At 46.7% G+C, this 25,171-nt stretch overlaps 1 protein-coding gene across 1 annotated transcript in view; it reads left to right on the plus strand.

Moving 5' to 3' along the window:
- The window catches only part of lamc3 (laminin, gamma 3), a 106,987-nt gene extending 82,781 nt beyond the window's left edge, over window positions 1–24,206 (plus strand). Inside the window, exons 13-28 of the mRNA XM_056432134.1 lie at window positions 5,360–5,548; window positions 5,810–6,055; window positions 6,576–6,729; window positions 6,982–7,124; window positions 7,336–7,514; window positions 10,100–10,274; window positions 11,515–11,759; window positions 13,167–13,243; window positions 13,383–13,517; window positions 15,743–15,950; window positions 16,861–17,007; window positions 17,648–17,750; window positions 18,486–18,688; window positions 19,164–19,304; window positions 19,638–19,737; window positions 20,231–24,206. Of these exons, the coding sequence (XP_056288109.1) occupies window positions 5,360–5,548; window positions 5,810–6,055; window positions 6,576–6,729; window positions 6,982–7,124; window positions 7,336–7,514; window positions 10,100–10,274; window positions 11,515–11,759; window positions 13,167–13,243; window positions 13,383–13,517; window positions 15,743–15,950; window positions 16,861–17,007; window positions 17,648–17,750; window positions 18,486–18,688; window positions 19,164–19,304; window positions 19,638–19,737; window positions 20,231–20,478 (2,693 nt within the window). The 3' untranslated portion in view covers window positions 20,479–24,206. The remainder of the gene's footprint in view (window positions 1–5,359; window positions 5,549–5,809; window positions 6,056–6,575; window positions 6,730–6,981; window positions 7,125–7,335; window positions 7,515–10,099; window positions 10,275–11,514; window positions 11,760–13,166; window positions 13,244–13,382; window positions 13,518–15,742; window positions 15,951–16,860; window positions 17,008–17,647; window positions 17,751–18,485; window positions 18,689–19,163; window positions 19,305–19,637; window positions 19,738–20,230) is intronic.
- Window positions 24,207–25,171: the final 965 nt, after the last annotated feature.

Below are 25,171 nucleotides of genomic sequence, written 5' to 3' on the forward strand. Positions count from 1 at the left end.
TTCTCGTTATCAACATCACATCGTCATGTGCACGGGAGGTTTGAGACGCGGATCGATGTGGATCAAAGTGGTTTTCCTTCGCGGTCTGCACGGCAAGTAGACGTCCAGTTAAACCACCTCGTGTCCACTTACTTTGGGAGGAGCTACAGTCAGCCTGCAAAGAACCTCCACGGGATAAATCGGGCTCCTCGTTCTTCTGCTCGTGTTCCCACCGTGACATTTGTTTCGGGCCAAATTGTTTGAATAATGTACATTCGTGGTTTTTTTTTTGCATATAGCTAAATGTCACGCCCACCGCAGCGCGGCGGAGGAGGTCGGGACTAGGGATGGGTATGTTTTTTTTATTTTTACGATAGACAATGACGCCATTAAAAACCTCTTCGGCCAAATTCCGTGTAAAAGACGTTCTCATGGAGCACTGACCAAAAAGCTACGAGCTAGCTGAAACATGGTTGGAATGGCTAATTGTTTATTTGTTGGCCTACACCATATTGGCACCGGTTTTCTGTACCCGACCCTAGTCGGGACACGGCAGCGCTTTTTTGTTGTTATTGTTGTTGTTCTTGGTCTGTGATGGGGAAACTGACCACCAGGGGGCTCTTGTAGCGAAGGACACTGAAGCGGTACCTCGTAAACAAAATAAATGAAAGGCCATCGCTTAGAATAGCCGTCTCGTTGCACCAATTAGGATTTTGCAGATGAAAGAAAATGAGCGAAACGTGCTGCTTGTGAGAATGAGAGCTTGAAATAGAAGATGCTGTGAGTCCAGAAAAGGGTCCGTTCCCCAGAAGCCGGCTTGAATGCCATCTGCAGCTCTCTGAGGTCATTAGTTATGGGAGCAAGTGGAAGCAGACTGATAAAGAGAGAGTGAAGCCCTCTAATCTCTCTGGTGGACTGCGTGTGTTGCGGAGGCTCTAAGCCGTAAGAAGCCCGGCCCGTAGCAGCGTGATGGGATGTGAGGAACGACAGCGGGGAGAAGGAAAGACAGATGTCGCCAGTTAGGATGAATCTCACCGTGTAATTCCTCCCGCTGATCCCGTTCAGCACGCTTTACTTATCTCCTCGTGAGCAGCGCGTTTCATTCTACGCCCTAAAAATAAACAGAGGAGATAAACAACGTGTCAGAGGTTAGCACGACCGGCCCGGTGGGTCTTTAAAAATGAATGGAAATGGAACTAAAAACAGCAAATATATGAACAGAAAACCTCACAACTGACTGAAATGTAGCGACAATAGTTTGATAAATAGTTTCAAAGTTATTGATACTTTGCCTATATTGTATTATTGCTGGTTGTTTTATGTGTTATCCATATGTGATTTCAATAAATATATATATTGAAGCTTGTGTGAGGTTGCTGATCATGGTCAATATAGTGGGGGGGGGGAGTGTGTGACTTTAAATAAATTAACCAATTTCGTAATTTCTTAAAACGTCAATATTAAAAGACGAATAAGTCTACCTAGTGGCCGAGAGGTGCATCACAGGTTGGTCGTGTACCGCCTCCCCCCGGACGGGCAAAACAAGATCACTTTCCTTTATGTTTCCTATATTTCTTCTTCATTTTTTACCTTTGTGACTTCTTCAAAGTTTCATATTTCAATCCGATTGAAGCGAGCCGTGTTTGTTTTTTGCCTGTGAACCCTCGTGGTGCGATATGAGCTTTTAATAGTGTCGTCGAACATGAGAAACGGGATTATTTCAAGATCATCTGAACGAGTCTTCTCCTTTAAGGTTAATTAATAACGTCGTCGTGATGCCGGCTTCTAAACAACACGTTTATCGGGCAAGTCGTTGTCTGTCGTATTCTTTCAGAGCGGGAAAGAAAAAAACTCAGAATTTACCACTGGAATATGTGAGACTGATTGATTGGTTATTCAGTATTTTTCTCCAGAGAGAAGTGATGCCCCCCCCCCCCCCCCTCCACGAGTGAAAGGTTTAATTTATAAGGCTGTCATAAACTCTGCGATGGCAATCCATCCCATAGTCGTTCACTGAAGATCACAAATGTCAACATCGTGAAGAAAGGTCAGGGGATCATCAAAGAGATGCATCGTCTGTGTGTTTGTGCCCCCCCCCCCCCCTCCCCTCCAGTCGATGTTGAGGTACCGTTCACGCCCCGCCGCTGGCAAAATGGTCTATGCTGACTTTTCATTGAAATAACTTTGTGTGGCTCCTCCATCTGTGCTTTTTTAAATAATAGAGTTAAATAAAATTGTCATCACTTTCAAGTGAAACCAAATGTGCACTTTGTGTGGGCAAAAAAGCACACTGGCAAAGAAAAAGCTTATTGTGGCTCCAATGAACCTGTTTTATACTGGATATCTTTTCAAGATAAGAACAAAATACGGCTTGATACGACCACGCTCAATGTTGAGCTCTTGTTTTGAAGGGCAACGGCGGAAAAGTCGGGCCGTGGAGCTTTTATCTTCCTCTCTCCCTCTCTCCCTCTCTCTCCCTCTCTTTCTCTCTCTCTCTCTTCTTCTCCCTCTCTCTCCCTCTCCCACCCTCTCTCTTCCTCTCCCTCTCTCTCCCTCTCTCTTCCTCTCCCTCTCTCCCTCTCTCTCTCCCACTCTTTCCCTCTCCCTCTCTCTCCCTCTCTCTCCTCTCTCTCTCTCTCTCCTCTCTCTCCCTCTCCCTCTCTCCCCTCTCTCTCCCTCTCCCTCTCTCCCTCTCTCTCTCCCTCACCCTCTCTCTCCCTCTCTCTCCCTCTCCCACTCTCACCCTCTCTCTCCCTCTCTCTCTCTTCCTCTCTCTCTTAATGAATCCATGTCCTCGGCCCGGAGCTTTTCTTTCCTCCTCTTCCTCTTCCTCTCAGCATGTTGTGTCCGTGAAAGGAAACAAACTCTTCTCGTTTAGAACTCGACTTTATTGGATGTCGCTTTGAACTCGCCAGTTGTTGTTCTAGTATCTCTCTCTCTCTCTCTCTCTTTCACACACATTCGGGGGGCGGACCTCCCAAGATGGTGCAGAATTTCAGTCAGGAAAAATAAATTAAATTTGTTTTTTGTCCAGGGCGAGAATGCAATAACAGAAGAGAGGCAGCCTCCCCGCCCTTCGCTCGTATCTCCTCCTCCTCCTCCTCAACAGAAGCATACTTTCATAAAACTAAACAAATGATAACCCCCCCCCCCGCCCCCGCGCTACTCGTCGCACTTTGTTGTGTGAGTAGCGGCTGAATGGCGCACAAGGATAAACACGCTGGATGAGGGAATGTGGACGGAGAGGTTGATGGCGAGCCGCCGGCCTCTCCTCCGTCTGTAGGGCCTCTCATTGGCCCTGAGGCTACAGCACGGCGACGTATTCATCATCCCTCACCTCCACGAGTGGATCCTTCGTGAAGTCTATTAGACGTGTGTGTGTGTGTGTGTGTGTGTGTGTGTGTGTGTGTGTGTGTGTGTGTGTGTGTGTGTGTGTGTGTGTGTGTGTGTGTGTGTGTGTGTGTGTGTGTGTGTGTGTGTGTGTGTGTGTGGAGAGTATAGTACTATGAGCTTCTCATACTCTCTGTCATACTCATTGAATGTGTTTCAGTAACTCTGTAACTCTTCCTTCTGGTCACATGACATCTATTGTTCTGTCCATCCTGGAGAGGGATCCTCTTCTGTTGCTCTCCTGAAGGGTTCTTCCCTTTTTTCCCCGTGAACGGTTGTTTGGGAGTTTTTCCTGATCCGATGCAAGAGGTCAAAGGTCAGGGATTGTGAAGCCCTCTCAGTGGAGTTTTTAATTTGAGCCCTAACCCGGTGGACTCAAATCTCGAATAACTAAGGCCCGAATCAGCGCTCATTGATTCCATTGATACAAATTATTCTGGGGGGGGGTGAGGTTATGAAGTGATAACGACTAGTCAGTGTTCAACCTTTTCATTATTTCCGAGAGGTGGCGATGGATCGACCCCCCCCCCCCGTGGCCCCGCCTCCTCGCCATCTTCACTCTCGGTAAAGTCAGCGTACATTTCTGCCGCCGTTACATTTACTCATTTGTGTGTGTGTGTGTGTGTGCGCCGTCAGTGTCGTGACGCCTCGTGAGATTCAAGGAGGATTCACTTCTTTCTTCTGGGCCCTAACTGCTCTGCGTCATTCACCTCGCCTCTCTAGAAACTAATGTTTTTTTTTTCACGCTTCATCGGGTCGAGGCTTCAGGGATGATTGTTCCCGCCTCGCTGCGGCGTGATCAATGTCGACACGCGGGGCCTGAGGTTCACGTGGCGTAGCTTCGCCCTCGTGCTCAGTGGTGTGAACTGCTTTTTGTTTGTTAAAGATGCTCAGCAAAGAGCTGCTCGCCGTATCACACCGGGGGCCACGAGGGAGCCATGGGCAATTTTAATTAGGACTCTGTATTTAAAAAATAATTTTTTTTAATGCACGCCCTGCGGATTATTTGCTGTGCGTGGAGATCTTTTTGGTGTTCTCTTGAAAAATCTGCGAAATTCTTGTTATCGAGCCTTTTCGAGAATTCTTTTAAACATTATTTTCTTTCTTTTTTTATTTCAAGCGAGAGCTCCGTGACACACGGACACCAACGCTGAATACTAACCGGCCGTCGCCGCGCGGCATCTCCTCGTTCATCCCTAATATTTAAAAAGGAATAGACGTCTGCCCGTTGTGGTCTTCTGGTCTCCGGAGCATCGCAGCGGTTGGATTCTCTTTGTGGTTTTCCAAGAATGGAGACGTGTATTACTCTGTGGTCCTCTTGAGCATTCATCAGTTATTAAATTATAAATTAGAAGGCCGCGTTGCATCGCGTCACGTTTCATTTCACACGGCAGGGTTTTCATCTCCGAGCCGCTGATCTGCAGCAGGAGTTTGTTTAATATTCCCTCCACTGTTATATTTCCCTGTTTCCACTGTTCAGCTCCGCCTCTAGCCCTCCTATAGATTTGAACTGCGGTATCAAATCTGCGCAGTATTCACCAGAGACGTGGGCGTGCCCGCATGTCGGCACGTGTTGCGCGCCATGGAATCCCTTCAAGGGGTTTAGAAGCGTTGTTTCCGTCTTCCGCTTCTGAACAACAGTTTGTTTTGCCGAGACATCATAGAATTGGTAATCTCTCCCACTTGGTGGGGGAATTGTTTGACTTGAAGGTCTTTCGGACTCTCATATTTCCCAAAGCAATTATAGTCGGAGGGGGGGGGGGCGGGATTATCGTTGTCTTCCGCTCACCGCGGAGGGCTGTGGGGAATGTTTGTTTTCCTGCTGTGTAACGTGGACCGGTCATGGTCAGAGACACAGCGCCCTCTGCTGGCGATGGAGAAAACCCCACCCTCTGGTGTCCTTGTGTCAGGCCTTTAAAGTGTGTGAATACAGGTGTTTGCATGTGTGTGTGTGTGTGTGTGATCCTACACCGTCCTCTCTGTTTTGCAGGTGCGTGCGAGTGCTCCGGCTTCACCGCCGGGACGACCTGCGAGCGCTGCCTGGACGGTTACTACGGCAACGCTTTGATCGGCACGCCCGATGACTGCCGGCCGTGCCCTTGCCCGGACCGCACCGGCTGTGCCGAAATCGCGGCGACGGGACAGGTGGTCTGTACCAACTGCCCCGCGGGACAGACAGGTGAGCGCCAATAACTACATCACTATATAAATATCATTCTGGCACCACGCGGTTTTTAAACAATGGGCTTTGTGTGAAGAACAAAGCGGCGAGAGCATTAATGAGGAGACGACTGAGGCTTTAAAGCAGCTCTTCCCACAATGCACCCTGTCATTCAGGTTTTTAACTTTGATTATGAGTCAGCTCAGTCATCCCTTTACATCCCGCCCACCTCGTTCACCCCTCCCCCCCTGCTGTGTGTGTGTGTGTGTGTGTGTGTAGGGATGCGCTGTCAGATGTGTGAAGACGGTTACCACGGCGACCCCCTGGGACAATCCGGTGAGGCTCAGCGGTGCGTGAGATGCGACTGCCACGGCAACGTGGACGTCAACGCCCTGGGAACATGCGACCGCACGACCGGCCGATGTCTGAAATGTCTGCGGCACACGGAGGGCGACCGGTGCGAGCGCTGCCGGCGCGGTTACTACGGCGACGCTCTGAACCAGACCGCCGGCCAGAAGTGCAAACGTAAGTAAACCGAGAAGGGTTAAAGTCTTCCTCCTATACCTGAACCAGCAACAGAGGAAGGTCTTGATCAGTGGTCCCCAAACTACGGCCCGCGGGCCGAATCCGGCCCGCCTCCACATTTGGACCGGCCCCCTGAACAATACCAGAGACGCGTTCCGATTTATTATTTTTTTCACCTGGCCGTTGCCGTTGAGATTGCAGTGAGACGCGGAGAAAATGTGAAGTGGTGCTCTTCGCAATAAAACATCTTTGATGGGACGTGTCGCGTCTCGGCCACATCTTACAAAAAACATCCCAGATTTTCTTTTTTTTAACCTTTAAAGATGTTTGGAGGGGATTTTTAGAAATTCATCAATATGCCTTCAACCAATCACGAGTGGCACTCTGTCATTTCTTTAAAAAAAAGTTTCCCTCAAGGAGTGAAATCAACAATCAAATCAATAATCCATAGTTATCCATACCAAAGTGGGTACGTTATACGACATATTAGCAGGTGTCTCATTGTATTTGTTCCCTGTAGCGTGCGGCTGCCATCCTGGAGGAACCTCTGGCCCCCCACATGAGTGCCACCCTCACACCGGGGGGTGCCGGTGCCTCGGTCATGTGACCCGACGGGATTGCAGCTACTGTGACATCGGCTTCTTCAACCTGCAGCCGGGCGTCGGGTGCGAGAGGTATTGAGATGGCTAGAGCATGTTTTATTTTGTATATTTTAGGTCATGGAAAACCTGGAAAAGTCATGGAAATTTCATCTCATGCATTTGTGTGATTTAAGGTCATATACTCGTGTATACTCGGAGATTTCACATCATGTTTGGTCATGGAAATGTGGTTTAAAGTCCTGGAAAAGTCATGAAAAGGTCATGGAAAGCTCATGGAAATCCATTGGTCAACATGTGTATGTATCATTTCCCTGCCGTCCTTAGGTGCCAGTGTAACCCAATCGGCTCGTCGTCCGTCGCGTGTCATCCAATCACAGGCCAGTGTGTGTGCCGCCCCGGCGTGGAGGGCACGCTGTGCGGCGCCTGCCGCGCCGGCTTCTTTGGATTCTCGTCACGAGGTTGCCGAGGTACAGGACTTCCCTCCGGGCCTCAAGTCCTCTCACAGGAAGACGTGTATAACTCTCTGTCCTCTGTCCTCTGCCCTCTGTCCTCTGCCCTCTGTCCTCTGCCCTCTGTCCTCTGTCCTCTGTCCTCTGCCCTCTGTCCTCTGTCCTCTGTCCTCTGTCCTCTGCCCTCTGCCCTCTGCCCTCTGTCCTCTGTCCTCTGTCCTCTGCCCAGCCTGTAACTGTGACCCAATGGGCTCCACTGCCATGCAGTGTCACGGTAACGGTACCTGCCACTGCCGCCGCGGCTTCGTGGGTTACAAGTGTGACCAGTGTGAGACCAACTACTTCCACAGCAGGGACACGCACCAGTGTGAGGAGTGCCCCGCCTGCTACGGCCTCGTCAAGAAACAGGTGAGTCGGACGGTTGGTAGGTAGATTGTTTTGTGTGTGTGTGTGTGGGGGGGGGGGGGGGGGGGGGTCTCGATTGCCTCTAAATGGCTCTCACGGTGCTAACTGTGCAAAACTATGGCTAAGGATGACAACACACATATTACACTACACCCGTAGTTCTGCTTTTCCGCTGTTGCCCTTTCAAAACAAGAGCTCAACATTGAGCGTGAATTGAGATTGGCTTTTCCGCTGTTGCCCTTTCAAAACAAGAGCTCAACATTGATTATAAATTGAGATCCGCTTTTCCGCTGTTGCTCTTCAAAACAAGAGCTCAACATTGAGCATGAATTGTGATCGACTTTTCCGCTGTTGTCCTTTCAAAACAAGAGCTCAACATTGATTATAAATTGAGATCGGCTTTTCCGCTGTTGCCCTTTCAAAACAAGAGCTCAACATTGAGCATGAATTGAGATCGGCTTTTCCGCTGTTGCCCTTTCAAAACAAGAGCTCAACATTGAGCATGAATTGTGATCGGCTTTTCCGCTGTTGCCCTTTCAAAACAAGAGCATTTTTCTTCCTCCAAAATGGGGCGTGACAGAAAACGTTTGAGAACCACTGCACTACACTGACATAATAAGGATATATACACGCAACATTGAGCATGAATTGTGATCGGCTTTTCCGCTGTTGCCCTTTCAAAACAAGAGCTCAACATTGAGCATGTATTGAGATCGGCTTTTCTGCTGTTGCCCGTCAAAACAAGAGCATTTTTCTTCCTCCAAAATGGGGCGTGACAGAAAACGTTTGAGAACCACTGCACTAAACTGACATAAAAAGGATATATACACGTAAAATAATCCACTATAATCCACTCAAATAGATCTTTTCTGCTTTATTAATCTCGTATATTGCTCCTTATCGAACACTTATTCATGTGTGTTTGCTGGCCACATGTTTTCCTCACCGTATCAGCTCACACTAACGTCGTATAAGCTGCAATTTGTTCTTGAAATAGTTCCCCTTCTCCCCCCCCCCCCCCCCCCTGCTACATATTGTCTTTGTGGACCCCGGTGAACGCCGTGTGGCTCCTTTGTGTTTCTAGATTGCAGGTAAACACATGTTGGCCCTAATGACCCCGTGGGCAGCTTCTTCCTGTCCTGTTGCAGCCCACGTCTGTCTACGCCAAGGTGTCTGTCTCCTGAAGCACATCCAATACCGCCGACATGTTCCGCCCTTTCTCTCCGAACACCATCTTTTTTTACGGCTACATTGGGCTGTGCGTCCCCCACCCCCACCCCTATCGGACTGACTTGTCCCTGTGTGAATACACGCTGCGATTCCCCTCCAGTTTTAGCAATTAGGGGAACAAGCCGGGCCTCGTCTGCTCTGAACACCTGCAATTACTCCTCGGTACACCCCCCCCCCCCCCCGGCTCTCCTTTTTGTCTGCCTCTCCCACCCTCTATCTCTTCTCACATTTTCATCCGGCTTTGCAGCCCAGGAAGGAAGAGACTAACAAGGGCACACAGAGAGTGAGAGAGAGAGAGAGAGAGAAGGCGGTGGATGTGTGATCGATGATCAAGAAGGCTCCGGATAACAGTGAAAGTAATAAATGAGAGCCGGCTGCTGGGTGCTCATTCAAAGACAGAGGAGCACCTATGCAAAAATGTACCGGATGGAAGACGTGAACTCTTTAACACCTCGGTATTCTAATGGTAAAATATAGTAGTGTCATGTTTATAAAAGACTGAGAAAACTCTGGGGGGGGGGGGGCGAGGTCTCTGGTCTCCATCCGATAAGGAGCTGACCCTCGGGGACGAAGGAGAGAGAGAACGTCTCTTTTTGAAGTTCTCGCACAAACCATGACTCAGCACTTTTAGTTTGTTTGAGGCTTCGAGGCGTAACCCCTCATGTTGCGGCTTTTTTTACTTCGTTGAATCTCGTGTCCCAAAATGTTCATGTTCATCCTTGCGAGAAATAAACAGGACAAGAGGCAACTTTTGATTTCGGAGACTTCATCCCTCCCTTTTTCCCCCAAAAATCTTCCATCGCGGTTTTCTAATCGCCAAGCGCGGTTATTTCCGCTTCCCGAGGGACGACGTCTCGTAACCACACGCGCGTGTGAGACGTATGCAACGCGATGGTTTGAAAATGAGGTGCGTTCAGGGTCTCCTTTTATAGGTCTGGACCGTTTAAGTTCCAGGGTCAACACAAGTGGTGCCAATCGCAGCACCTCAGACCCGGATCCTCCATTCTCGAAGGAGTCCAGTCCAGTTATCTTCTGAAGAGCTTTTCTTTGGCCACATGCTATGCGGAGAGCAGTGTGTGTGTGTGTGTGTGTGTCTGTGTGTGTGTATGTGTGTGTGGATATGAGAACCCGTGTTCCTGTTGTTGGTATTCATTTATTCATTGCTTTTTGTTGAAATACTACATTTTGATGTCACGGCGTACCAAGAATCAAAGTCCTATCTCACTCCTCGTGTCTCTATACATAAACACACATCTGGCTGTATCTATCTTTTTGCCGCGCTAGTCTTTGGCGCGTGTGTTTTTGTTGTTGTTGTTTTGCTCGTTGTTCTCATGATAAATCTCTGTGCGTTGACACAGGCGGAAGAGACGAAGGCTCGCCTGCAGCATCTGGAGAAGCTGCTGGCTCACTTTGATTGCCGGGGTAGATTTGGGAAGCAGCAGCAGCAGCGTCACATGACCAGGATGTACGAGCACGAGCACCAGAGGGAGGACGCTCTACCCAACGCTCTGGAGGACTTTCTGGCCTTCCAAGGTACCGCCGGAGAGACGCTTGAAGCTCTCGTCGTAAGTGTCGCGTTGTCGGGGACTGAGGACGAATTCATGAGGGCCCTTTAAGAGAAGAGGGGGGGCCTTGATCGTGATTTGAACACGCAACCTTCTGATCGCATCGGGGTCACCAGTGTAGGAGTGTGGAAAGAACGAGGAGTCTGGTACTTCCTTTTCGGCCGTGACCTGTGGTCGTTTATTTCTCTTCCCAACACCTGTGTTGACATTTACTTCCTGGTGCTCTTTAACACCCCTCCCCCCGTCACCAGGGTTACGCCCCATCTCTTAAAGGGCCCTCGTGAATTCGTCCTTAGTCCCCTACAGTGTCACATTTCGGCTGCGAAGGCGCTAACGGCGCCATATCAGTACGCAAAAGCACGGCGAAGACATCGGGACATGAAAAAAACCTCCCACGACCGTCTGTGTGGCCTCGCTGTTACGGATACGAGCGAATGCAAAGCCATTAAATCGGGCGGAAAAGGCGACAATGCGAACCTCGGCCAATTACTGAACACAATGCTGAGATGTCCTCATTATCTTTGGAGGGCTCACAGGCTCAGCTGCTCAGGCCCAATGGAGACAGATCATAACAATATATATAGAGCGAGGCGCCGGGCGACCAACTTAATCCCTGTTTATGTGACAGACGGTGCATCTCTAATCCCCGGTTTATTACGATTGTAGTTGCAATCACGATGATAGTTGTCTTACACCCCCCCCCCCCCTCCCCTCCCCCACCCCCCACGCCAACACACATGTAGTGACCAGCCGTGCCCTTTATGACACTAAGGGGCCCAATAATGGTTTATTGAGTGTGTGGGAGCAAACAGGCTCACTGTGCGGGCATCCGGGAGCCTAACAAATCACACCGGCGCTCACACACACACAAACACACACACACACACACACTTGTTATCTCTCATTCCACATGACAAAGTCAAAGAGACAAGCAAAGTATGTTTCACACTATGAAGACTAATTGTAGTCCCCCCCCTCCCCCCCCTCCCCCCGACTGGAGAGGCATCCAGTAGCACTAGGAACAAAGTGAGACAGTACTCTCTGTATATTGTTGTTGTTTTCTTTACTACAAAACAGGTGTGTACAGAAAGGATAAATAAGCCTGTGTTTTAGGAGTGATGTCCTCTGTGGAATAATCCGTGATGGATTCAACGTGGTTTTTTTATTCGCTTCCTGCTCTTTTTTTTCTTTTCTTGTTATTTTCTCAGAAGCTCGGGAGGCCTTCATAAAACAATTCTCCTCGCTGGAGGCGTCCGCCGGCACGCTCTTGGCCCAGCTGCACGGCATCACATCCACCTTGAACTGCAGCACGACGGAGGAGGAGGAGGAAGAGGAGGGGAGGAAGGATGGAGGAAGCAAGCAGGCCGTGTGTCGAACCTTCACGGAAACGATGTCCGCGGTCGCAGCGTCTCACAAGCGGCTGAAGCAGGCCGCGCTGGACCTGGACAGCGTGGTAGGAGAATAAACCGTATGACGCACAGACATGGGGGCACCCATCACCAAAATGATCTATCTATTGATCACTGAAACTTAAAGTTAGCAAGTAATTGGTTGCTACGCAACCCCTGAAACACATTGTGTCGTGAGACATGAGAGCTCAACAAAATGACATGTTTTCTATTAGCAATTACAATTTATTTTCATTTACCAAATGATAGGATTAAAAAATGCCATATAATAAACGCAGGAGGAGGAGGAGGAGGAGGGAGGGGCATATCGGGGCGAAATTCTCACAAGAACTCAAATCGATGCCCCGTTACATATAAAAACACATTTGGGGGGAATCGATGACAGAGAGTAATTTGTATTCTTAAATACTTAATAATGAAGAAAACATGTGTCTCCAGCAGAAGGGGCACTTTTCTCATCCAGGGCAAAAGGGGAGGAGCTTGAGCACCACTAGGGGTCTATTTATCTGTGCTCGTGCCTGGCTAACGGCCCGCGAAGTTTGTGTGTATTACACAAGATGCCCCCGAGCGGCTATAACGTAGCATGTGTTTGTGTGTGTCTTATTAATGGAGACTGTGTTCCCTCCTCTTGGTGGAGCTCCTCTGTTCCCCGAGGCCAAACGAAACTCCCCTTCTCCCTGTTCCTCCGAAGACTGTTTGATGGACGCTAACATTCACAACTTCTCACCACGACGCTGGACAGGAATTCAGATTCTGTAGACGAGAGAGAGCTTGTTGTTGTTGTTGTTGTTGTTGTTGTTGCCAGTGTATAACTGTCTATTTCTCTATTTCTGATTGTGTGTCCGTGTTGTTGCCCTTATCTCCTGAAGCGGCAGCTATTTTAATTCCATATTAATAAGCAGAGCAACGCGAGAGTGTCAATTGTTGTTGTTGTTGTTTTTTTCCCCATTTGTATTTGCATTTTTCTCAAATTAAATGTCACTTAGGGGAAAAGAATTGTGCGTTTGACCATCTACACATTACAGGTTACATTTATCCAGACTCAACTCGAGGGGGTTTTATTTTGAGGGATGTTTTTTATATATTTCTTTGAAAAATGTTGAACACATATACTTAAGTGCAGAGGTTCATTAGATGAGTTTCATTACTTTCAGAATTAATAAAAAACCACAGGCCACCATTACCGGAGTCCAGAAAAGCATTTAAAATCAAGCCGAAACTAATCTAAACCTCTACTCTTAAATATATAGATATATATCTATATATTTATATTGTTTTAATTTGAGCCCAGATTTTGATCACCGCTTTCTGAGCAGTCGGAGCGAACAGCACGGGGTCTAAAGAAAAAACGCTCCACCCAGCTGTGAAAAGAAAAGCCTTAATTATGAGACTTGAGTTCACGTGAGTTCTCCGGCCTGCTCAGCGTGTTCCCTCTCTCCTCTTCTCCGCAGGTCATTCCCTTTGAGGCGCCGTCAGAGCCCAACCAGTGGAACATGTTGGTCAACGACTCACAGGCCCTCATGAGAAGGTGAGGCGGAGGAGAAGGACCCCTGACGTAGCGTCTAGCATCTTGAGGCCGGGGGGTCGATGCCTCAATATCCACTCCATCTCTTGCGGTAGTGATGCTCTGTTATTGCTCACTTCGTTTTGTTTCCCTCCCTCCGAAGTCACAGAGAAACAGCGGACCACATCGAGGCCATCGCCAGCAGGGCGGCGGCGGCCTCGGAGCGGACCTGGGCTCTCCTGACGGATCTGCTGCAGGACAACTCCACCGAGGAGTACATCAGGAAGCTAACGGAACAGTGAGCGCGGCAACCGACCCTCCCGAAAAAACACGCGAGAAAACGTCTCCCGCACGAAAAGCTGCGCGACTCCCCGGATTATTGGCGCTGTCGCAGTATATTTCTAACAAAGTACACCTCTCCCTGCGTAGCCGCTCGAGGTCCTCCACTTCACTGTTTTTTTCAAAGCACATTGGAGTTTTAGGAGTAAGACGTTTAGCCGCGTGGGGGACAGCGTCCCCGCCGCCGTAAGCCTCTTGCTTTCTCGGATTTGCCGCCGCACTCTCGCTGCATCTCGGAGCGTGTGATTGCTCCGAGGATTATCCCCGACGCCAGACGAGAGTGATGCAAAAAATAAATTTTAAAAGCCCTCCGGTGGCCACGATGAGAGCAGGAAGCGAGAAACTCGAAATTGATTACCCTACCCCCCTCCTTCTAACAGTCGTCAGCTCAGTTCAGGAGGCTTCTGTTAATCTGTGTAGAGCGCTGCTGTATGACAGTGTGTGTGTGTGTGTGTGTGTGTGTGTGTGTCAGTTTCCAGGGTGTGAATGTAGCAGTTTATGCACAGATGGGCGGCATAAAAATGGCATTTTCTACACATATTTCCTTGTATTATAGCTACATTGTATCCAATTAGGAAAACAACAAAAGTGCCCCCCCCCCCCCCCACCAGCTGCCAACACGAGTCCTCCGAGGCTACAGTGAAGACCACTGTAGCCTACCTTAAAATACGTAGCCCCGTGTTGACAATAAAAGACATCCTTGATGTTCAGGAAGAGAAAAGCAGAAGTAGTGTGACATTAAATCACGCTGAGATACCGTATGTTCCACTTCCTGCTTTGCATTACACTCAAAGTGGAATATCGTAATGTTTTACTCCGCGCATGCATTTCTTTACCCGATATAAATACTATCTACTTTTCATATTATGATTTTACATACTGTACTTTCTTTCTTTTTTTTTACATACTGGATTTTACATTTTACATACATTTTTTGGGGCTACACTTGTACCCTGGGTTGGTAACATCTGGATTAAATAACTGTATTAAAGTAGTTAAAACCAGCTCAACCGTGACCAGTAAAATAGTCCTAATAATAATAATAATGCATTACATTTTTATAGCGCTTTTTGAAGCACTCAAAGATGCTTAACGGTAACGCTAATGCATTGATGCATCAATTCTACGTAGAATAATATCTAAATATATTCATCACAGGGGCCTTTTCTCTTCAGTAGGAGCGTCTCTACTGTTGATGCTCAAAGTGTATTCATCTAATACTTCTTGTACTACTTGTAAGGGAGTATTTTTACATCGCTGTGTTGATACTTTTACATTTCCAGTGTTCTAGTGTTCCACCAAACACGTTAAATGAATGCGTGTTTAAACGGAAGCAGTGTGACACCGTGTGTTTCTGCTTTCTTGAGGTGAAACAGATTGGATGTCAATGCAGCTGTGGAGGTGATAGAAATGGCACTTTAAAACACCCACCGCGTGTTGCTCGACACCTTCCGCTAATTCAAAACGCTTCCTTTGCACGAAAACCTCGGCGTGCCTTTTTAATCCTCTTTACTCAGCGATGCCTCGTTCTCAGATTCATATTGATTTCGTCGCGGCGCAGCGTGATGCTTTTTAAATGACTCCTGTAGCGACGATGTGAAGCTCAACGCGCCGCATTCCGTGCTAAATGTGCGCCGCTCTAAATGGGTGGAATTATTTTTCCTTTTTTAAATTTTTTTAAATACTGTATTTGTATATACTGAACATCATGAGTAACATAGAAGTGAAATATATGGTTTGATAAATGAGAAATTAAAATCCAAAATTTGACAAAATGGCAGTTTTTGAGACCTCGCCTAAATTCTCTGTACTAAAACCTCTCTAACTTTGTTCTGCTTCACTTTTTAAAGTCAAACTTTGCAGGGAGAATGTTAACACGTGAAATTTTTATATTTTTCCTGTGTGCCATCTTCATTTACTCTTACCCACTAACATATATACTGATATATACACATGTGAACAAAAGATTTTATTTTTTTTAAAGGTAAAAATGATTAAAATAGCCCCCTAGTGGTTGCAGAGATACAGCCTTTTTAGTTTGGTGATGCAATTTTCGGAGCAGAGGCCTACAAAAAGCTTGGTGCTTATAAGGTTAATATGAATGGAGTGAGCGGGAAAGGCGTGCCGATGTTTTAATGGCGTCCGGTTACAGTGCGCTACATTTCACAACACCTTTCGTCTCAGAATAACACAGATGCAGCAGCGGAAGGAGAACCTGACGGCGCAGGTGGACGACACCGCGGCCCACCAGCTGGCCCTGGAGGAGGAAGCTGCCGGCGTGAAGCTCGCCCTGGGAAACATCACGTCCTCCCTCCGCCAGCTGGCCCCGGCCGCCGGCGACCCGTCTCCACCGCGGCTCAACCAAACGCAGACGAGCGGCCAGACAGCAGAGGTCAGTTTTGGAACACGCACCACCTGCAGAGCACAAATGTTATTTGAAGCATTATTACGTTGCATTACAGACTCGTAAATGGATCATTTTGATCTCATTAGAGCCGGTTTGGATGGCTATAAGAAACCATTCCGGGGACATGTAACTAAGGCTAATACACAGATGAGAGTATCTCATTTACCTCCACATCATTTGGGTTTTATTTCCTTCTTCATGTTGCATTTGGCGAGCAGAGGGGACACAGAGTAGGCCCCGGAGAGGCTCCTGGCAAGATTGGCCGCTCACGAGGGTACATGTTGTTCCAGAGGACGGCGATTAACCAGCGCAGCCTCTCTGAGCAGACCAAACATCGTACACAGAAATGGGCCAATTTTCCTGCTCAAAAATGGCTGATTAAAGGCAGAATGTCTTGTAAATCTGATAGAGAAAGCGTGGGATTAAAACAAATTACATACTGTATATATGTACACTACCGTTCAAAAGTTTGGAGTTACTTAGAAAAGAAAAAAAACGTAGAAATGTCCTTATTTTTCAAAATAAAAGCACAGTTTTTTTCAATGAATAACATTAAATGAATCATAAATCCTCTCTCTACATAGTTAATGTGTAAATGACTATTCTCTGGTGTTTAATGAAGTCTCTACAGAGGTGTGTAGAGGCCCTTCTCCAGTGTTCTACTGTAGTGGTACATTGTGTTATCGCCTTAGAAGACTAACAGAGGGGTAGAAAACCCTTGAAACCCTTTTTATGTGAGCGCAGCTGAAAACAGTTATGCTGAGAGAGGCTATAAAACTGGCCTTCCTTTGAGCCACAAGTTTGAAGAACAACCAAATTGTCTGGGTGACCCCAAACTTTTGAACGGTAGTGTATGTGTACCGGTATATATAAAGTTGTGTGTTTTTCTGTGTAGTGGGGCGAGGACCTGCTAAAACAAAAAGAAGAACTGGAGCAGCAGATCCGGACCAAAGACGAGCTCATTAGTAAGATCGGAGAGGAGGTGGAGCCTCTGAAACAGACGGCCAGGGACAAACTGGAGGTGGTGGGTGACATCAGTGAGGTGAGTCACACGGGGCTTTATGTCTCCATACTTTTAATGTGTATTGACATTTTTTGAGATTCGCATTCGTGGTTCTAAATGACAGGTTAATTTGATTTAAGATTAACATTTTTTGATTGAATTATTAATCCCATTTAATGTCTGGAAGCATTTTCATGAAACTTGTGCCGCCCTGAGGATAAACTGCTCCATCATCGAGTCAAAATGTATTAATTAATTTGTGCAATTCTTTGCATTACAACCAAAATACCTGCAAACCCACAGACATTGCTGTACCTTGTGTTTATTGTTAACTAGCTAATATATTATTATTATATTATTATATATATATATAATGTTAGCATGCTAATAAGGCTGACCCTGATAAGTCTTCTACTTTTATGAGAGATATGGTCATGAAACAAAGGACCTTTCCATTCAATCTACAAAGAACTGCTTGGTTTCAAATCAATGAGGAAAGAGAAAAAAGAGAAGAGAAAGCGTGTTGCTGTCATCGTTTAGCCCTCAACGCGGCGGCGCCGAGCTGCAGACGCTTCAACGCTGTCGCCGGCTCGGTTGGCCTCGATGCCCGTTGTTTACGAGCCTCGAATACAGTCTAACGGAAGGTCATGCGTCCTCTCACGTGTCTCCCCCTTTCAAGCTGCAAGCTCGCGCTCAGGGGTCAAAGGTCACGGCTCTGTCGTCCGTGGTGGCGGGGAAAGAGGTGGAGTCTGACGCCATCGTCCTGCACAGAGGACTAGAGCGTGAGTCTCTCTATCACTCTCTAACCGACTTGTTCCTCTTCTTCTTCCTTTTTTACAATGTTGTTTGTGTTGTTTACGTTCAACCGACTGCACCGTTCAACTGAAATTGAAATGTCGAGTGCGGGGACTGAACACGAATATAAGCGCGACAGACTGAAGTGTTATTTTAAGCGAACGTGTCATCGCCATTGTAACACGTTGACCTAATTGTCACGTATTGAATGCAGCGGCGTCTTGTACGGGAAATGCAATGAAGTGGAATGTTTTCAGATTTTTCTTTTTTTCATGAACGAATTGTGCTTTATGAGACGCGAGGGGATTTTATCTCCTCTGACTTTTCTTGCATTAGCAAAGCGGCGCAGAAAAACGGATGAATAATGGAAATATAATCCAGCCGGTATAGACAATGATCTATTCGAATCCACCATTTAATCATTTAATAGAAAGCTTAATCGGTCTTTAAGGCCCAATAAACCCATTTTCTTAAATCAGCTTTTTACGATGAATCATCGAGTTCTACAGGAACGCAAATACCTATTCTGGTTATTGCACATGAGATATATCAGTATGTGTGATGTTGTCTGAGCTCAGTCGTAAATATGTGATTCCTCATCCATCCACGCGCCAATCAGGCTTTCTACATATCTGACGCTCTGGATGTCTTTTCCCTAACTTTAAATTGTGCCTATTTATTCCCGTTTAATTAAAATGAAAAACACCTCGATATCCATTCAGACATGGCGCGGGAGTGGCCCCGTCGGCAGGCCCAGACCAAGACCGCCCTGAAGAAGGAGCGGCCGCTGCAGGATAAGGTTCTGGCCGACGTTCGGAAAAAGCTCTCGCAAATCGAGAAGACGCTCAACCCGGCGCTGGAAAACCTGAACCTCTCCAGCGACACCACGAAGGAGGCGGAGCAGACGGCGCACGCTGTGGCTAAGGTGTGTGTGTGTGTGTCATATTGAAATCTAGTACCTTAAAAGGTTGGCGGTTTGATGCCTTCTTCCTTCCTTCCTTCCTCCTACGTTGAAGTGTAGTCGGCGCCCTCTGCCAATGCGACAAACTGCAGACGGAGTGGCTTCTTAATCAGTAAACACCATATGAAACTCATTTATATGAAACAATTCTAGGACTGTGCTGAATAGATTGAAGCTCCACAGTTTTATTCATAACACGTTCATTCACATTTGAAAGCTGCGCACAGCTTCTTTGTCATTTTTATTTTACACATTCATTCTGTTTAAATATGCCATTTCTGCACAGTTGCAGATACGGATAAAGGCGTACGCTCATGTTTATAGTGTTATACTAGTTGAATTAAATGCCAGTGGAGTGATCCAAACATGTCCAATAACTCCAGAGCTTTGAGACCAAAAGTGAATTTGTTTTCCTCTCTCTCTCTCTGTGTCTGTGCAGGAGTCCAAAGCCATTCTGATCCAGGCCAAGCACACCAGGACTGCATCGGCTCACCTGAGCTCCCACATAGACGCTGCTTTACAGCAGCTGGCCGAGCAGGAGATGAGCACAGACACAATCAGCTCCCAGATCAGCCCACAGGTAGCTAACGCAGACACATGTACAGTCTCAGGTAGCTAACGCAGACACATGTACAGTCTCAGGTAGCTAACGCAGACACATGTACAGTCTCAGGTAGCTAACGCAGACACATGTTCAGTCTCAGGTAGTAAACACAGACACATGTACAGTCTCAGGTAGCTAACACAGACACATCTAGAGTCTCAGGTAGCTAACGCAGACACATGTACAGTCTCAGGTAGCTAACGCAGACACATGTACAGTCTCAGGTAGCTAACGCAGACACATGTACGGTCTCAGGTAGCTAACGCAGACACATGTAGAGGTTTCTAGAGTTTGTCTTCTCCTTTCCAGCCCGAGGTGTCCCTGACCGGCGTCATGGAGGACATGGAAGCAGCCACGCTCCAGTTGGAGGCCTATTCCAATACACTAACCCAGCTAATCAGCAAGATTGGTAAGTTATAGATCATTTTTTTACGGCGCCAACCTTTTTCTTCCATATCTGTTAAAAATCGTGAATCTTCATTATTTCTCAAATGTCAAGTCACTAAAGAGCTCTCTGCTTTTACTGCCTCATTGAACATGGAAATATCTCCCAGATTGGTATCCCCGTGATGAAGTGAGAGTCGCTGCCGTTCGCCGGGGTTCCAGCTTAGACTACGTCTAAAGCGGCGTCTTTCTGACCCGATATTATCTGACCCTGTTTATTCAAACACATTCTTGTTTAATGCTTTGTGCAACTTGCACTCCGCGGTGCTTATTAAGAGGATAATGACTGAAATTCACTGTAATTAGGCCGTCACGGCTGATCCACCGCTTGTAATCACTGATGTAGGACTGACGTCCACAAACCACGATCTTCCAAAACTCCTGATGCCTCCATCTGGGTTTTTTTCTTCTTCTTTCAACTGCATCCTCTCCTCTTCTTCGTGTTTTTCTGGAACCAGATGGAAACGTGCCGCTGGAGCGCTTCGACCGGATCTTGGATGAGACGGCGCGCCGCCTGAGCACGATTCGCGGGAGCGTCGAGAGCCCGACGCTGGGCTCGAAGATCCAGAAGCTGAAGTCGGCCGCCGAGGAGCAGCACAGCAGGATGTCCTTCATCGAACAGGACTTACAGGAGATCCGGGAGGAGAGAGACAGTCTCAGGGACATTGCTTTAAACCTGCCGCCGTCGTGCCCCCAGGCCACCTGAGCAGGTAACGGCTAGATGCTGCACATGAGACGCATCGGGTTATGATTAGAGGATTTTGTTCAGAAAAAAAAGGTGTTTTTTTTCTCATTAATATTCTGCTTTTTCTTTTGGATTTTTTTGCCCCAAGGTTTATTTTATTTCACCACAAATTTTATTAATAAAAGGTGTCTATATGGTCGTTTTTTATTTTTCTAACCTGCTACAAAAAAATTATGTTACAACGTTAAATTCTTCCCTTTTTTTAGAACTCTCGCCCCGAGATACATTTTATTTCACCACCTTGATACACGCTCTCACCATGAAGCCGTGGACTTCGCCACACGCCTCCCACGATTCACACCTCATCTATCTTTTTTCTCTCTCCTTAATTTCTTTCTCCCACTCAACAACATCAGAACTTTAATTACCCCATGAATAACTAAACTGCCCGTTCTGAACCGCTGGAGTGCCCCGTCAAGTTTTTAAATAATCCAGATTTTTTTTGTGTTCCTCTCCGGGGGTAAAAGGTGCGTCTGAGTGCTCCTCCACTCTGACACATTCATTTACACTTGAGCTCTATTTCATCAGCTTGGTTTAATTAACAATTAGTCCCCGGCGGCCTCAGCGGAGTTCGGGTCGGGCTTCAAGAGCTCACAGCGCCTTCCTCTCCGTAACGCAGTGGTGACGATCCAATGGTCAATGTTCCCGTTCTCGGGGTCGCGGTCACATGTCCCACTGTGTCTCTGCAAGAAACCGCCGTGACGGTTAAGCAAAGCGATGCAAGATGCAACATATTTCTGTTTTTTATCGCGTTAAATAACAGATTTAGACAAACACTCTCATGCAACCAGCTCCGGTGGGACATCTACATCTCCTTATACTAATTGTTTTGAGTCCGCGTGGCCTTCACACTTGAATCGGGCCATTTTTCACACTCAAATTATTTTTACTGAACTTTATTGTACAACGCTGCGATGCACAATGGAAATAAAAGAGCTCAGAACTGATTACGAGGTTGCGTTTGAAGGTGATATTGGTAATAATAATAAAATACAATGGATTAAATGTTCATCCCTGAAGCTCGATATTTAAAAACATTTGGTGAGGAGCATCAGCGTTTGAGTAACAGCTCAGATAAAATGTCCTTTCAGTACCAAACGGTTCATTATATTTGTCCATGCGTGTTAAAATAGTGTCAGATTACAAGATCCTCACTGCGCTCATGTTTGCGCGTTAAATGTGACGAGAGCTCGCTACTCAACATCTCACTTTAATAAAGTGTAAAATGTTTGGTGTAAATCGGACCGGGCGGGGAAGAGGAGTTTAAAAAGAACATTTAGTGAGGCGGGGCTTAGAGGTCTGAGAGGCTTTTCTCCAACCTCTAGGGGGCGCCAGAGAGACATTGTGTTATACACAAACATGACGCCTGTATCAGAGGTGCTATTTTCGCCAAGCTTTACAAGTCTGCAACATTTGGTGATGTTTCTGGATAACGGCAAATGCCCCCGCCAAAAAAATGTCAAATAAAAATCCAGGGAATAATAATAATAATCCAGGGTCTAATTAGTAAGTAAATGTGCATGGAAAAAAACAGTGTACTGCTTGAGTGCAAAAAAAGTAAATTTAAGACATCAATAACATCTCTTCAATCAACTAGAACTCTCCCTCCCTCCCATGTTCATTTGCACAGATACCCCCCCCCCCACCACACCCCCACACACACACAGGAAAACAGGGTCCACAAAAATAAATGGCCACCAGCAGACAAGTGAGAGCTGGATCTGTGATAATAAGCCGAGAGCCAGACAGAAATTGGCAGTGACCCTTAGATGTTATTTGGCTATTCTGGTGGTGAAGAGGGGTGGGGGGGGGTTACCAGCTGCTCCTTGACACCCATAGGATGCATCAACCTTCACATTCCTGCTGGCAGTCAGACAGTCGGCTCTGGACGTCTTTCACGCGGCAACCATGTGCCGAGGATAGATTACTAAGAACACATCGATGTCAAATTAGACGTTTGAAGGAAAAATAAAAAATGATAAATCCACACGACGACAACAACAACAACAACACACGAAAATAGCACAGAAGCCAAAATACCTGACAGGCTCTGGAGCCGGCAGCTCGGGAGCAAATCCTCCACATCAAAGGTCGCTGCTGCTGCTGACCCCCCCCCCCCCCCCACTGCGCCCCTCGTCCCACCTCACAGTCGTCACATGACTCACGGAGAGGAAACTGAAGATGTGTTTGGACCTGAAATGTCTTATCCACCCAAAACCAGAACATGGATCCATGTCAGGGGGAGAAAGTACAGAAGGGAACCAGGAGCTGCTCCACCTTCTGTGATCTCCTCTGGTATCGAGCTGTGTGTGTGTGTGTGTGTGTGTGTGTGTGTGTGTGTGTGTGTGTGTGTGTGTGTGTGTGTGTGTGTGTGTGTGTGTGTGTGTGTGTGTGTGTGTGTGTGTGTGTGTGTGTGTGTGTGTGTGTGTGTGTGTGTGTGTGTGTGTGTGTGTGTGTGTCAGCTTTAAGATTAGATTTTCAAAACAAATCCATTGCAACTAAATATCTCTTTTTTTCTCACTTATGTTTTATTATATTATTTAATGAATACAATGAGGCTCATTTCCTACCTGCTGTCCTCAGACCTTTTTTTAACTCACATAATTGTCGTATGAATATGACTGTGGCATGTTTTTTTGTATTATTCTTGGCTAGAGCCCAATTATAAAAGGGCTCTCATTGGCTGACGTGTTGTGTACCCTCTAATTATCATCGTGGCTCCACGTCGCTGTTTGGCTCCGTGTTTTTTTGTTTTTTGTTTACACTTTAAATGGAATTCCTGTTCATGGATATCATGGAGTTCTTCTTCTATGGTAAAGTAGTCATGCACATATAATTGTATTTGGGAGAGATTCAAGCAACTTGAAGTTTGGGAACTCTCAGAGTTAGTTTTTGTTACACTACATGCTTTATAATACATTTTAATGTGCCCCAGAAACATAACCACACCTGCTGGGGAGAAGCTGCGGGCTTAATAACAACATTCATCATGTGTGTGTTTATGTAAATAAGGACCGCGTGTCACAATCACTGTGAGGGTTGATTGTGATTGATGATTGGAAACAGGTGTGTGTGTGTGTTTATCTCCTTCAGGTGAGGGACAGGGCAGTCACATTATGACCTTCTGATGATCTCTGTGCTCTTGGATAAGTTATATGTGTTTGTGTGTGGTTGTGTGTGTGTGCGCGTGACTGAATTCAGGAACTTAAATTACAGATTATTGTGGTTTTTTGTGTGTAAATTCACAGCTGCGTAGGTCACCCCCGTGTTTGCCTGGGCAGATGGTACGACCCGGTTTAGGTGAGGCTGTCAAGGTCACTGGTGTGTCATTGAGGAGGCAGAGGAACGCTTGAAGGTGTGTGTGATTAGTTTTTCTTTCACTTATAAGTTTGTTTTTTGTTAAACTTCCTGGGGTTTGTTTCAGGCGCCTGGTTCTTTTTCATTTATAATTTAATAAAAATCCATTTTTTTTTTTTTTTGTGGCTATGGTTTTTGCCTCCAGTTGTTTATTTTTCATCATCCCTCTCTGTTTTCTGGTGCCACATAACAACCTGCCACTTTTTTAAAAAAGTTATTATTTGCTGTGTCATTGCTATACCAAAAGAATAGCTCGCCCAACATGCAGTATTCGGGGAAATATGTTTCTGTGAATAATGACATAAACAGAAAATAAAAATAAATAAAATGTTGTTTTTGGTTCTGACTGAACAATAAAAAAAAGAAAAACATGTTTGCAATGAAAAACACTATTCGGACTGAAACGCTGTGACTCGTACAGCGAGCTCAGCGCGGCGCTGTGGCTCCGAGAGGCTTTGCAACCCGTCTTGAGGACAGGTGTGTAATGCAAAATATGATGGAGGAGCATTCAGTGTTTTGAGTCCCCAAATATATCCAGTGTGCCTTTGCAAATCGTCACCGATGGAGTCGGGCCATCAACAACAATACGCCGAGAGAGTCTGAGGGAATGAAAGCAGAAGCCGGGTTGTTTTTCTCCTCGACAGGTAAGTGCAGTTTACGTTATCTGGCGTTTATTAACTGGACTATTGCTGTCGGGGGAACTTGTACGGCCTCAATAACTCCACTGCTCGTGAAAGAAAAAGTAAAAAGCAGAGCAGTGCTGGTCTGAGCCAGCTGGTGGGTTGTGTGTTTTACTAGATGCTTTTTGTAAAAAGTGATTTTAAAGGACTTTTTGTGTTTTTTCATGCTGGAATAGGCCCTGATGCAGGTAGAGTGTGTCTAGCATGTGTCTCCACAGATACACATTAAAGCTTCAGGCCTGGTGGTAGAGTGTGTCTAGCTTCACAGGCCCTGATGCAGGTAGAGTGTGTCTAGCTTCACAGGCCCTGATGCAGGTAGAGTGTGTCTAGCTTCACAGGCCCTGATGCAGGTAGAGTGTGTCTAGCTTCACAGGCCCTGATGCAGGTAGAGTGTGTCTAGCTTCACAGGCCCTGATGCAGGTAGAGTGTGTCTAGCTTCACAGGCCCTGATGCAGGTAGAGTGTGTCTAGCTTCACAGGCCCTGATGCAGGTAGAGTGTGTCTAGCTTCACAGGCCCTGATGCAGGTAGAGTGTGTCTAGCTTCACAGGCCCTGATGCAGGTAGAGTGTGTCTAGCTTCACAGGCCCTGGTGCAGGTAGAGTGTGTCTAGCTTCACA

The sequence above is a fragment of the Pseudoliparis swirei genome, chromosome 15 (assembly GCF_029220125.1).
Source record: "Pseudoliparis swirei isolate HS2019 ecotype Mariana Trench chromosome 15, NWPU_hadal_v1, whole genome shotgun sequence".
Taxonomy (NCBI): Eukaryota; Metazoa; Chordata; class Actinopteri; order Perciformes; family Liparidae; genus Pseudoliparis; species Pseudoliparis swirei.